Consider the following 12737-nt stretch of genomic DNA (forward strand, 5'->3'; position numbering starts at 1 on the left):
GGGGGTGGGGGTTGGACTTAGGCGCCCCCCCTCACTCTCTCCCATCCACTCTGGGATCCAGTTTTCCTTTACACACTGGCTTTCCAATCCTAGAGTTTCCCTCTTCGATCATATCATTTCAAAACATCAGACTTTGCCCTGTACGTTGGCAGGGGCTTGGGAGGCAGAAGTGAATAACATAAGACCAAGGTCCCTGCTCTTTCGAGTGTGGGAGGCAGAGGGGTAAAAAGAAATTAAAATACGTGGCGATTAGTCTTGTGATCAGAACCGAGTCTTTGGGCACCTTGGAGGCAATAGAGTAAACTTCCCAGAGGAGCCCAGCAGACTGGCCAGTGGGGAAAGAACTGGCTGGGGAGCCAGTCTCAACCAAAACCATGGTTTTCATACCCACAGCCCCTTGCTGTCCTATGCAAAACCCAGGAGCCTGGGCACCTGTTCCCTCCCACTCCCCTCATTCCTCTCCTATCCATAGCAAAGGGGGTCTAGGGCCTGGGAAGAGATGGGAGATGAATATAAAGGCCCAGAGGAACCAAGAGACTCCCACAACACACAGGGGAAAGATTAGCCGCTGACACCTTGAAAGGTTGGGGGAGATGACAAGGGCAGAAAGGAAAGTCCACACAAACCTGGGGTGGGGGCCCACAGTGTGCTCAAAGGTTCAGGCAGAGACAAAATACCAGACAGGGCACAGAAAAATCACACTGTGCCAAAAGCAGGTGAGTCCCAGCTGTTCTCACTGCCTTTCTACCCTTCCCCTTTGCCCTCTTAAGAAGCTCAGGGGGAAGGGGCAGGGTGGGATTAAGTCTAGGAGCCAAAGGGATTAGGCAGACAGCAGGAGGATTCCATGTGGACTACTTGGAAAGGTCCAAATGATCTACTCAGGCCTTCCCTGGCATCTGTTTGGGAAGACTTGGGGCCAGTCGAACATCCCTGAGTCCCCTAATGGACTGAGGTATGAAAAGGGAGAAGCCAGAAGGGTGGCTGGGCAGGTGGTTGCTAAGAGCTGCTTCAGATATGACACCAGTCAGGCACGGTGGCTCACGCCTGTAATCCCAGCACTTTGGGAGGCTGAGGCAGGATTATTTCTCGAGCCCAGGAGTTGGAGACAAGCCTGGGCAATAGAGTGACACTGTCTCTAAAAAAGAAAAAAAAAATCAGATATGACACCTGGGTCCCCATGGGAAGGTGGAACTCGGGAACTGTGTATGTTACTCCTTGTTGGCTCCGAACCCCACATTGTCTCCCCATCTCACTTGGAGCAAAAAGTCTACTCGAGGCTGGGCGCGGTGGTTCATGCCCATAATCCCAGCATTTTGGGTGGCCGAGGCGGGCGGATCACAAAGTCAAGAGATTGAGACCATCCTGGTCAACATGGTGAAACCCATCTCTACTAAAAATACAAAAAAATTAGCTGGGCATGGTGGCGTATGCCTGTAGTCCCAGCTACTCGGGAGGACAAGGCAGGAGAATCACTTGAACCCGGGAGGCGGAGGTTGCAGTGAGCCGAGATCATGCCAGTGCACTACAGCGTGGGCAACAGAGTGAGACTCCACCTCAAAAAAAAAAGTCTACTTGATTGCCCCAAAGGTGCCCAGAGCCTGACCAAAGCCTACAGGGTGCTCCCAATGTGCCACCCTCCCCTTGCCTCTCTGGCCTCTTCCTTCACTCCAGCCACACTGGCGTTGGTCCCTCCACGCACTCCCACCTCAGGACCAGAAAAGTACTAGCTATTCCTTCTGCCTAGAACACTCCCCCGAAATATCCCCATGGCTCTGACCCTCCTGATCACCCCATTTTGAAGTCTCCATATTCACTCCCCCTGCTTCCTGACCCTCTAAGTTCCACTGTTCTATTTTTTTTTTTCATAATCACTTACCACCTTCTAACTTCCTAGATAATTTACTAATTTATTATACTCGTGTCTGCTGTTGAAAGGAGCTTGGGGCCGGGTGAAGTGGCTCACACCTGTAATCCCAGCACTTTGGGAGGCCAAGACAGGTGGATTACTTGAGGTCAGGAGTTTGAGACCAGCCTGGCCAACATGGTGAAACCCCGTCTCTACTAAAAGTACTAAAATTAGCTGGGCTTGGTGGTGTGCGCCTGTAGTTCCAGATATTCAGGAGGCTGAGGATGGAGAATCACTTGAAGCCGGAAGGTGGAGGTTGTAGTGGGCCGAAATCTCACCATTGAACTCCAGGCTGGGAGACAGCAAGACTGTCTCAGAAAAAAAAAAAAAAAGAAAGAAAAGAAAAAAGGAGCTTGAAAGTTGCTACAGTGCAAGAGTTTAGAGTTTGTTCAAACCTCAGATGAGGTGCCATCAGAGGACCAATGCTGGGGAAACAATCTGGGGGTGGTCCAGCCTGTATATATTTGACCCCCCAGTTCATGTCTGTGGAACTGCTGGTACAATCTAGTTACAGCAGCCAGACTGCTTATATCCCAAGTTCTCAGAAGCGACCACTTAGTTTCTGTTACTGACAGATTTACCCACATTTCTGGGAACCCATTTTTGTTTTCTTCTCATATCCTCTTTTGGAATAATAACCTCTGTACTTTATTAGCTATTCTGAAAAAGGACTTATTTTATCTGCTCTCCGTCTATGTTTATATCTCCCCCCTACCCTGCCTCTCTCCTCACCCCCCACCAGCTTCTGACTGGACTTCTCAGGAATGCACAGCCTGCATGGGAGTGGGGGGGCGGGTAGAGAGAGGGTGACTCACTGGCTCCTCTCCCATCAGCTATATAAGGTCACAATGGGGCTGGTCTCTCAGCCCAGGAGGCCTCTGGGGTAGGGCACCAGCCACAGCCATCCCCTGGGCTCCAGTGGCAGGGCTGGGATTTCTCTCCTGATGGCAGGGATAAGTTTGATGGACTTAGCCTGCAAACGAGTTATTTAGGGAAGGTGAAGCGGGGGTTGGTGGCAGGGTCCTCCTATCTCCTATTCCTGAGCCAGTGTGTTGCAGCAGAGCTGGGACAAGGCACCCAGTCCCTGAAGAGCAGGGTGCTGAGAGTGGGGAGAGGGTGGAGGGTGAGGCATCTGGGTCAGAAGAACTCTGTGCTGCCTCTTCCCCACCCCCACCCAAGCAGTGGCTGCTTCCTTATTCTCTCACCACATCCTGAGCACAGCTCTGGCAGGCCCAGAGCCCAGGGTTCCCCACTCAGCCCCACCAGCCTTCCGGCCCCCACCCCAGGCTTCCTGTTTGGGCGATCTGCTTCCGGCTCCCCTGCTCTCTGGCCTAGGTATGGTCACCAGCATGGGTCCTGCCCTGCACTTGCTTCCTGGCTCCCCTGGGATGCTCCCTGGGCTTTGGGCCCCAAAGCTTCATGCTTCCCTCTGCTTATTCTTCCCCAGAGGCACAAGCCTCTCTCAGTAGGAAGTGACTTTTCTGAACACCTCACCCGGGTAGCATTTCCGGACTTCTGTTTTTTTCATCTGCCCAGCCCTGAGGGGAACAGGATGGTAGCAGTCAGAGGGCTGAGGGTAGGTTCCCAAGCACCATGGCTCAGGAGTGTGAACTTACGCTTCATGTGAAGATGAATTGGGCAATCAAATGAACCCCCCTCCACCCCCGGCTTAACCCATATCTTTAGTCCCTGTGGTTCCCCACTGACACTGAGGACACAAAAAAATCAAATCTGAGGATGTTAACACATGGGATGAGAATGAGACTGGGCATCCCAGGCTCTGGGGAGATGTGTGTGACTGGAGGGACTTCCTAAGTCTGAGATGTCTGAGTATGGGACCTCTCTCTCCCCAGAGATTTTCAAGCTGGAAACAGGGTGTGCACAGGGAAGAAATGAGGCCAGGGCCAGGGGGAGTTAGCCTAGCTGCCCCCACTTTCCTGCAGGTCTTTGTTGCAAGTCTAACCTCTGACCCTCTGCTGGCCTCAGCCCCGACCCCTGTCCAGAAATCCCACTATGCTCCCTGGCCAGTGCCTGCTCTCAAAACTGTCTCCAAATTCACTTCTCTCTTTCACTACCCTAAAGGGAGGGAGAGCCCAGGATGGCAGGAAGAGAGGGGAAAACCGATCCCTAAGCCAGTTCTTGGGAGGGAGGGGAAACCCAGGGAGGAAGGACGGGGGAGTGAGGGGCGGGGGTATTTTGGAAGAGGAGAAGGCTTTTCTTGTCCCAAGAGAGAAGGGAGCACTGTCTGAAGCAGTGGCCCAGCTGGGGGTGTGCAACCCCGAGGTCACCCACTTCAAATGGCCTCTCTGTGTCTCTCCCATGGGGCAGACTCAGGGTTCAAAAGCCTTCTCTCTGCTCTTTGGCCGGCCCAGTTCCATCTCCCCTCTCCCCTCCATCCTAAGATGTCCCTATTCAGCTCTGCCCTCTTTCCCATGGGGCAGTTGGACCTTCCTCCATTCACTTCTCCCTACAGTTTCTCCCTAGAACACAAACGCACCCCCTCCGCCACCCCAGGCTCCCTATCCCTTCTCCGCAGAAAAACTGCAAGTGCTTTCACCCTCGTGATGCTGCCCTCACTGATTCAAGCTTGTCAGTTTGGGCTTTCCCACTGGGTGGGCTGGGGCGGGTCACACTCAGGAAAGGGAGGAAAGAAAAGGGGGCTGGAAATTCAGAGCCCAAGGGAAGGGAGAATGAGAAGCCGGGCACACCCTGAAAGAGACACACCCAGAGACGGCCTTTGCTGGGGCAGGATCTTTTGGGCTCAAAATGGAAAAGGAGGGCTCTGAGAAGGAAGGGTGTATGTGCAGAGCGAGGAAGGGTGGTGGCAGGAATTAACAAGAAAGAAGAGAGGAAGACAAGAAAACAGGGGTATAAAAAAGAAATAAAGACCAGAGTCCAAAGAGAATTGACAAGTGGGCTTCTAAGAAGTCTGGCTTGGCTGCTTCCCTACCTGTTTGTGGTGTCTTTCGGGGGACTCCTTGGCAAGGCAGCTGCGGCTGAGACGGAGGTAGCCCCCCAGAACCAAGATCTCCTCGGCAGTTGGGTACCGCTTCTTCCCAGCTCCTGGGACTGCAGCATCAGCTGTGGCTGGAGAGGTTGGGGTGGCTGGGGTCGTAGGGGGCACAGACCGCCGGGGGTTGACGGTGAAGGTGTGTCCACTGCGGCGGGGGGCCCCCACCCCTGGCCCTGCCTTCACCCCATAGAACAGGCGGCTCATGAGGGGATCCCCAGGAGGTTGGGGGGCAGTTGGGGCTGGGGGTGGGGGAGACAGAGGGGCTGGTGGTGGGGGCTGGAGTTCCACTGCTTCCTCTTCCTGCTGTCTCAGGCCTCCAGTCCCAGCGTCCTCTGGTGGGAGGGGGGAGGGCACAGAGCAGCAGTTCTGCAGGGCTCTCAGAGGCCTGCCCTGAGCTCCCGCCTCCTCCTTCTCAGCCTCCTCTTCTCCAGCCTCCACACTAGGAGATTCCAGACGCTTCTCTGCTGACTCTGAAGGTTCTGGTTTCTGAGTTTGAGCCTCTATGTCCCTGGGTGTCCATTCTCGAGCCTTCCCGGAGTTTAGGGTCCATTTCCACCCTTCTGCTGGCTTCATGCCCCTCTCGCCATCTTCCACAGGCCTCTGCTCTGCTGCCTCCATTCCTGTGGAACTGCTGCCTTGGGCCTCCCTTGTCAGGGTCTCGGACAGCTCTGTAGTCTCTTCCGGAGCCACCCCTGGAACTGGCCACTCTTCTTTTCTGCCACATTTTTCCGAGTAGCCTTGTCTTTCTTCTCCTGACCTCAGCCTCCACTCTGTTGCCTCCAGTTGTACCAAACTCTGTTCCTGAGACTCTCTGGAGTCAGGTCTCCATTTATGGGCCTCTGTCAGGCCCAACTTCTGGTAGGCAGATTCCCCTGGGCTCAGTCTACTTTCCACCTCTTTTCTCCTGGGGCTTTGCTCTCGAGACTCTGCTAGTCTCAGACTCCGCTCTGGAGTTTCTCCAGGACTCAGCCTCCATTTCCATGGCTCTGACAGTCGGGAGCTCCTGTCTCCCACCTCTCCTGGGCTTTGCCTCCAGTCCCGAGCCTCCAGAGGCCTCAGGCTGGACTCTTGGGCTCCCCCTATCCCCAGTCTCCTCTCTCTGGTCTCCCTGGGACTTAGTCTCTCTTCTCTTGACTCTCTTCCCTTGGGGCTCTGATCCCGCATCTCCCCAGGGCTGGGTCTCCGCTCCCGGGCCTCCAGAGGCACAGGCTTTCTCTCTGCTAGCAGCTCTTCACTCCTTTGTTGTTGCTGCTGCTGCTGCTGCCGCTCCTGCCGGATGAATCGGTTCTGGTGCACTGGCCCAATAGCCTCCAGAAGGACCGCAGACTCATCTGGGTCTGGAGGTCCAGCCTCTGCAGTCCCCGGCACAGGGCTAGGCTCCCCAGGGGACAGCCCAAGCTTGGCCCGGCGGCGCTCCAGGAGCCCTCGCTTCCAGGCTGGCATCTGGGACAGGCGCTCCCGTTCTGCTTTCTCCCGGCCTCGAACGGACGCCTCCTCCTGCCGGCGCCTGGCTAGCAGCTGTAGCTTCCAGTCTGGGATGGTGGCCATGGTCGCCTTGAGGTGAGGGTAGGGAGCACTGGGGGCAGAGAACAGGAAGGAGAGGCTCCAGAGAGGCCCAGGGGGGAGACTGAGGGTAGGAGGAGAGGAAGTGGAGGGGGAGAGGTGGGACACAAAGCAGGGCAGAGGGGCTAAGGATGAGGACAGAGGGAAAGAGGGAAGGCAGAGAACTGGGGAAATGGAAAAAGTGAAGAGAAGTTGTGAGCCCAAGTTGGGGGTGGTGGGGGTGATGTGAGAGGAAGAGTCCTGATTGGAGGCAATGAGGGCAGGAGCCAGATGTGGCAGTCAGGGTTAATGCGTATTAAAGACAGTCTCTAGGATGTGAGACAGAGAGAGAAGGGCGAAAAGGAAAGTTGGTGTGAGGGAGAAGAGAGAAATGAGGCTGGGGTGAGGGGAATCTGGGTGCAGGCCAGACTGCCTCAGCGATACCCCAGGGAGACTAGTGTGGGAAGGAAGGACCAGGAATCCCTGGAAGGACCAGGAGGCAACGGGACCTGAGGGGGTGTTGGGGAGGCAAGGAGGAGCGGAGAGCGAAGAGGTCTAGGGGAGAAGGGAAACCAAGGAAGAGGGGAAAGGAGCGCGGCGGCAGCAACCCGGCGCGTCTCAGCGCGGGCCCCAAAGGTCCCGGCTCCCCTTCCAGCACCGCTCGGGCCACGCCTCTCCCCAGCCCCCACCCCTCTGCCCCGCACTCCGCCCCCGAGGCGGGTCGGGGGAAATACCCACCCCCGGGACTTTCGGAACCCGGGCGTCAGGGCTGCCAGCGCGTTCCCAGAACCCTGGCGTCCACCCCCACCCTGTCCCGTCACCACCGCCTGCCTCCCCCACCGGCTGCGCCACGCGACCCCAGAGTGCCGAGGGCCGGCTCCATGTCTCTTCTCCCCGGCGCCTGCAAGTCCTGTGCCCCGTCCCCGCTCTCATGGAGCCGTGACAGAGCCGGCAGTCTCCACCCCGCTCTGGACGCACAGACTGACAATCTCGGCACAAAGAGGAGACAGCCAAGATCCGGGCCAGGGATGGGAGCAAGGACCGGAGCGAGGAGACACCCACTCCCCAAGTCTGAGCCCCTCAGTCAACTCACACGCCGCAGGACCCCCGCGGGAGGGGGTGCCGAGGAGCCGGGCGTCCGGAGAGAGGAAGAGGAGGAGAGAGGGACCGAGGGAGATCCGGAGACTAGAGGGAGGGGAGGAGGGAAGGAGAGGAGGGAAGGAGAGGAGGAGGGAAAGAGGCAGCAAAGGAGGTGGGACGGAGACAGAGACCAGGGGGCCGGGCGGGGGCGGCGACCGCTTTGTCTAAGGACAATGAGGAGAGGGATGGGGGCGCAGGGCGGAGCCGAGGAGAGGGCGGGGCCTAGCTCCCTCCCACCCCGCGTGGGACTCGCTCCGGGACTGCCCTGTTCTTGTCCCAACCCCTGGCCCTCCGCTGTGTCCCCAGGGGCCCTCACCAGCTTCCCGCCCGGACACCCCAGGTGTCCAGATCCCTTCCCCCAGCTCGCCGACCCAGGGCGGTGGCCCGTGACTCAGGCCCCTCGTGGGACTTTGGGAGGAAGCGGCAGCTGCTCGGGGCCGGGCCCGCCCTTCCCATCTCCTGCAGCTCCTCCCTACGCTTTTGCCTTCTCATCTGGGTCTGGAGGTCCAACCTCTGCAGGCCTTTGTTTTTGCGGGGTCGAGGGCAACCGCCAGGCTGTGGGGGGCCTTGTGGAGTGGGCGGCAGGAGAGGCGCTCAGAAACCAGAGGTTTTGGAAGCTCGCCCCCCTACCAGAGCTGCTGCCGGACTCTTTCTAGCTTCAACCTGTCTCCCTTGGGTCTCCAGGTCGGCTGCCGGGAAAAAGGGAATTTGAAGGAATGGGAATGGGGACCCGGCCGCTCTGGCAAAGTGGGGGCGGGTCGGCGGGGGGTGGCCGAAGCCCAGCGGTTGCCAGAGGGCGTGGTGGCTGCCCAGACTCCAGTTCGGCGCTCCCAGGCTCCCTCTGGCTTTCTTTTCCAAACTCAGCCCTGCAGCTTGGGAGACACTGACAGACTGCATGCCATATGTAGAAAAATCAGGCTTTTATTTTCCTGCAGAGTATCTTCCTCGGGAGCGCAGGGAGCCCCAAGTCATCGAGTTAAGAGCAGGAGAATACCCTTGACTAGGTTGGGGTCTAAGCACAGAGGCAGGGCCTAAGGAGGTGCAGAGACTAGGACCAGGAGTGGTGAGGCAAGGTGTGGGGCCTGGAGGGACAGCTATGACCATTGAACTTGCAGACCCTGGTCCAGCTTCTTGGAGTGGAAGCCGGAGGTGGAGAAGGGGACCCCTGAGGCACAGAGGCAAGTAACACTGTCAGGGGAATGGTCAGGGCAGATCCTTTCCTTCTCAGGAGGCTGTTGAGGGCGAAAGTGTCATGCCCTAAACAGTGAGGGGACAGATGAGTTCCATACCCTGCTCTTCCTTGCTAGTGAGAAGTGGACCTTGGAGTTCAGTGGCTGAAACTCAGAATTTAGGGTGTGGAGCTGGACCCAGAGAATAAAGTCTCAAGTAGTGGAAGGGGTAGCTCCTTCAGTCCATGAATTTGGGCCTCTGGCGTGAAGCAGCCATGGCCTGGATGTTAAGGATTTAGAATTCAGGGGGAGAGGAAGAACAGCGCTTGTAACCAGAGTGAGCTCCTCACTCTGCCTCCCCATCCTGGGGCCGAGAGAGCAGGTGGAGTTTTCTTTGTAGTTGGGCCCGGAGGTAGCGGAGGTCTTGCTGATCAAGCCCATGAGCCAGGCCCAGGTAGAGGGTAAGGAGGAGAGCAAGGAGGAGACGGTCCATGCCCAGGGTAGGCACCACCCACAGCACTGTCAGCAGCTCCACACACACTGGGTGGCGCAGGTGAGAGAAGAGTCTGAGAGCCCGGGGAGACTTCAGGGCCAGAGGCTCGCCCAGCCCCAGCACATGGTAGTATACCTAAGAGAGGGAGAAGAGTTTAGAAATTGAGTCAAGCCCTTTTCTCAGCTTGGGCGCTTCTTTCCTCCTCTTCCAGGCACCAGCCTTCTAGAACTCAGGCCCAGGAACCCCTCTTCTGAGACTTGGATCCCTGATCCTGACTTATGATCCATGTACCTTCCCCAGGCCCAGGAGGCCCATGGTTGCTGTCCTTCTGAGGGAAGGGTCATGAGGGAGAATCAAGGAGACAGTAGAAGAGCATGGGAGGAGGGAAACCCTTGAAAGGGAAAGAGTAGTTCTAAAACGGGTCAGAGGTCGTAGGTAGGGATCTCAGAGCCTCACCTGTTTGAGGCCCATGAGCTCAGCATAGTCAAAGACGAGAAGGATGCTGAAGATGAGAAGCCAGGAGATGACATGGAGCACAAAGCACAGGAGGGGCACCCAGGTGGCCCATGGCTCAGCCTGAGCTTCCCACAACACGGGGCCTCGGGGTACGGGCTCCCAGTACCGCATCACCAGCTGTGGAAGGATAAGGGGCTTCGTATCCCAGTGGCCTACCCTGCCCGACCTTGGGAGACCCGGATCCAGAGCTGCCCCCACCACAGGCTAGCCTGCAACTCTCCCCCACCTCTCACCTAAGCATCACCACCAAATATTCACCATGTGGAGGGTGCATGCTGGGTGAGGTCCCAAAGATGTAAGGATGGCCTGTCTCCACCCTGAGAATTTACAGAACAGATGGGGTGACCTGATAGCTACACCAAGTAGTAGCCTATGCCAACCACCCAATGAGAAGACAGACAAGGCCTCTTCAGACCTAGGGAAGTGGTTTTGAAGAAAGGGTAGGACTGAAGAGAAGGGATCTCAAGCAGGACATGAACAAAGTTGCAAAGGTGAGAATGCACGTATTGTGCTTGGGGAAGGACAAGTACACCCTTCTTGATAAAAACTAGGGTATGTGCTGTGGAGGAATGGAAGCTGAGATTAGTTCCTCAGTTCCCCTCCTGAACCCATATTTTGCCCCTCCAATCCAGGGCACCCCTCCCACACTTGGTCTCCCTTAGGGACTTCATACCTGCAAGGCCAGGGCCTCATACCTGCAAGGCCAGGGCAGTGCAGGCCACATACAGTGACCTCTGAAGGACCCCAAAGTACCGGGATGTCCATGCCTTCACTCTTTCAGCTGCCATGAGGCTGTGCTGCCCAACAAATAGAAGTAGGAGTCCCAGATCCCATGCCAGGGGGGCAAGGATGCTGCGGTCCTGCAGGGCAGCCAGCCATCCCTGGCGGGCATCTACAGGAAGTTGAGGGAGAAAGAGACAGAAGATCGAAAAGGTGGCAAATGTTTCCCCCATCCTCATCTCCTTTTGGAGCCCCAGGCCATGTCCCTACTGCTTTCAAGAGCTTTAATGCTTCCTCTCTAGGCTGTGCCCATCTCACTTTTCCATTCCTAGTTTCTGCCCTCTTCCCTAGGCCTCCTGCAAACCTAGGGGAGAGGATTTATAGAACAATGCATGTCAGGCAGTTGCAAAAAGCATGGCTGGAGAGGCCACCGCTGGATTGCCCCTCTTATTTCGGTTCTCCAAATGCTCCTTCTTTTTAACACTCTCAACAGCCCTCTCTACAAAACATTTTACTTAGAATACTCTGGTTATCGCCCTTTTCGGCTCCCTCAGTCCTCACTCTCCCGCCTCTCCAAAACTGTAATCCTTGAGTTCCTAATTTAGAACTCAGGTCTCCCTCCCCTGTAGCTTCTCGGCCGCTTTCAAGATTCGAGTTCCCTCTCTGGGACTTCCCCTGTCATTTGTTTCCAAGCCCCGCCCTCGATCCCTCGCCTACGGCTCCACCTTCCTACTCCCAGTTCATCCCCGATCCCTCCCGCTCACCCGGACCACCAGACTCCGGGATCCCTCCAAGAAGTGGCCGAAGGGAGGTAAAGCGCACGAACTCCACTCCGGTGCCAAAGGCCAGGATGAAAGAGGCGAGGGCAGCAGGGACCAGGAGCAGTGCAGGGGCCATGGCGAGAAATGGAGGGGTGGGGAAAGGGGCGGGGTCGGGATTCCCGCTGCCTCAGACCCCGCCCCTGCCCCGCCCCCGCCCGAATCCAGCCCAGGAAGGCGGGGCTCCTGCACGCCACCGTCCGGCTTCCGGCCCGCCGGGCGCAGCCTTCCCCGCCCAGCTGTGGATCCGTCCCGGGATCCGTGTCCCAGCCTGCGGTCTCTCCGTCACGGAAGGGAATGTTAGAATCCCGAGAGAGAGCTGTTAAGGGTAGCGGCTCTGCAGCCGCTTACGTGGGTTAAATCTCAGCTCGTCTAGTTTAACCATCCAAAATTAAAAGTTACTATTTTACCACAAAATACATTAATGTATGGAATACATTGTACAGAATACAGTGTACAGAATAAATTCTGTAACTTACTATAAAGTTGAGTTGTTGATTGGCTAGTTGCTAAGAAGGGCAAATAACTTCTCTGTAAATACTGAAAGGTTTGTTGTAATAGTGCCAGAGATTGTTGATTTGTAACCACGAGAGTAAAAATGTTAAAATATTTGTGATAGTAACCTTTGTCAGAATTAAAGATCATGGAGCTAAGGACCTTGTCGCAGTAGCTGTGCACATAGTAGGGACCTTAGATATCATTAGACTAATTCCATCAACTTATAGATAGAATAAACAGGTCCAGAGAGATAATTGCCTGTTAGGAAGCTGCTAATCCTGTAGGCTAAGGGACCAGAAAATTGCTGAGCAGCCTCTCGCAGGCTTTACATTCCTTCTCCCTCTCCTGGGCTCAGTACTCCCACCCTCCTCTGAATGAATGCTGTTGTATGCTGTACCAGACATCTTATGTTTTCCCTTGAATTCAGTCTCCACCCTGCTTTCTGCTTCAGGAAGTTGTCCCAAATGGACGGCATCAATGAAAGTCACAGTTTTTATTGAGAAAGTCCTCTTTACACGACTGCTCCACCCTCATCTTTTTGAGCTTGGAGGTGATCACAACAGAGCTGTGGGTACTAAGGCACTGCACTATGCTTTCTGATTTCCCTACACCCTGCCTACTTCTTTGTAATTATCATTTTATTAAACTCTTCCCCAAATTATCCTAATTTGACTGTGCTATTCATTTCCTGCTAGGACCACAAATAGAGACACTTGCCACACAAAGCAATGTGCTACAAGCTGTGGGGTTCATTGGAAGTGTAAGAGGCCAGACGCAGTGGCTTACGCCTGTAATCCCAGCACTTTGGAATCGCTTGAACCCGGGAGGTGGGAGTTGTGATAAGCTGAGATCTCGCCACTGGACTCCAGCCTGGGTGACAGAGTAAAACTCTGTCTCAAACGAAAAAAAAAAAAAAAAAAAA

At 55.8% G+C, this 12737-nt stretch overlaps 2 protein-coding genes across 7 annotated transcripts in view; both read right to left on the reverse strand.

Annotated features, from left to right (window-relative positions):
* PPP1R18 (protein phosphatase 1, regulatory subunit 18) overlaps positions 1-8161 on the reverse strand; it is a 10337-nt gene extending 2176 nt beyond the window's left edge. Inside the window, exons 1-4 of the mRNA XM_011999108.1 lie at positions 8086-8161; positions 4857-6495; positions 3401-3444; positions 2639-2679 (exon numbers count right to left, since the gene is read on the reverse strand). Of these exons, the coding sequence (XP_011854498.1) occupies positions 2639-2679; positions 3401-3444; positions 4857-6495; positions 8086-8093 (1732 nt within the window). The 5' untranslated portion in view covers positions 8094-8161. The remainder of the gene's footprint in view (positions 1-2638; positions 2680-3400; positions 3445-4856; positions 6496-8085) is intronic.
* Positions 8162-8502: 341 nt separating this feature from the next.
* On the reverse strand, positions 8503-11550 carry NRM (nurim (nuclear envelope membrane protein)). 6 transcript variants are annotated; one of them, XR_001008102.1, is made up of 4 exons: positions 11264-11418; positions 10453-10671; positions 9720-9896; positions 8503-9398 (listed from the first exon to the last, which is right to left on the reverse strand). XR_001008102.1 is itself a non-coding variant. In XM_011999081.1 (4 exons), exons 1-4 carry the CDS (start codon positions 11394-11396, stop codon positions 9117-9119), a joined length of 789 nt encoding a protein of 262 aa, XP_011854471.1. In that variant the 5' UTR covers positions 11397-11550; the 3' UTR covers positions 8503-9116. The 6 variants fall into 6 exon arrangements, 5 of the variants coding, with proteins under 5 accessions (XP_011854471.1, XP_011854470.1, XP_011854472.1 ...); XM_011999081.1 differs by having other exon boundaries at positions 10475-10671; positions 11264-11550; XM_011999080.1 differs by having other exon boundaries at positions 9720-9914; positions 10475-10671; positions 11264-11550.
* Between the last annotated feature and the right edge of the window lie 1187 nt (positions 11551-12737).

Source organism: Mandrillus leucophaeus, unplaced genomic scaffold (assembly GCF_000951045.1).
Source record: "Mandrillus leucophaeus isolate KB7577 unplaced genomic scaffold, Mleu.le_1.0 Scaffold581, whole genome shotgun sequence".
NCBI classification, from domain to species: domain Eukaryota; kingdom Metazoa; phylum Chordata; class Mammalia; order Primates; family Cercopithecidae; genus Mandrillus; species Mandrillus leucophaeus.

Bases quoted from the DNA above. Each gene is read 5' to 3' on its own strand.
- NRM (XM_011999080.1), bottom strand. From the start codon at position 11,396: ATGGCCCCTGCACTGCTCCTGGTCCCTGCTGCCCTCGCCTCTTTCATC. The intron at 10,672-11,263 runs GTGAGCGGGAGG...AACTTCCTGTAG, and splicing joins CCCGGAGTCTGGTGGTCCGG to ATGCCCGCCAGGGATGGCTG. The intron at 9,915-10,474 runs GTATGAGGCCCT...TGGGATACGAAG, and splicing joins GCACTGCCCTGGCCTTGCAG to CCCCTTATCCTTCCACAGCT.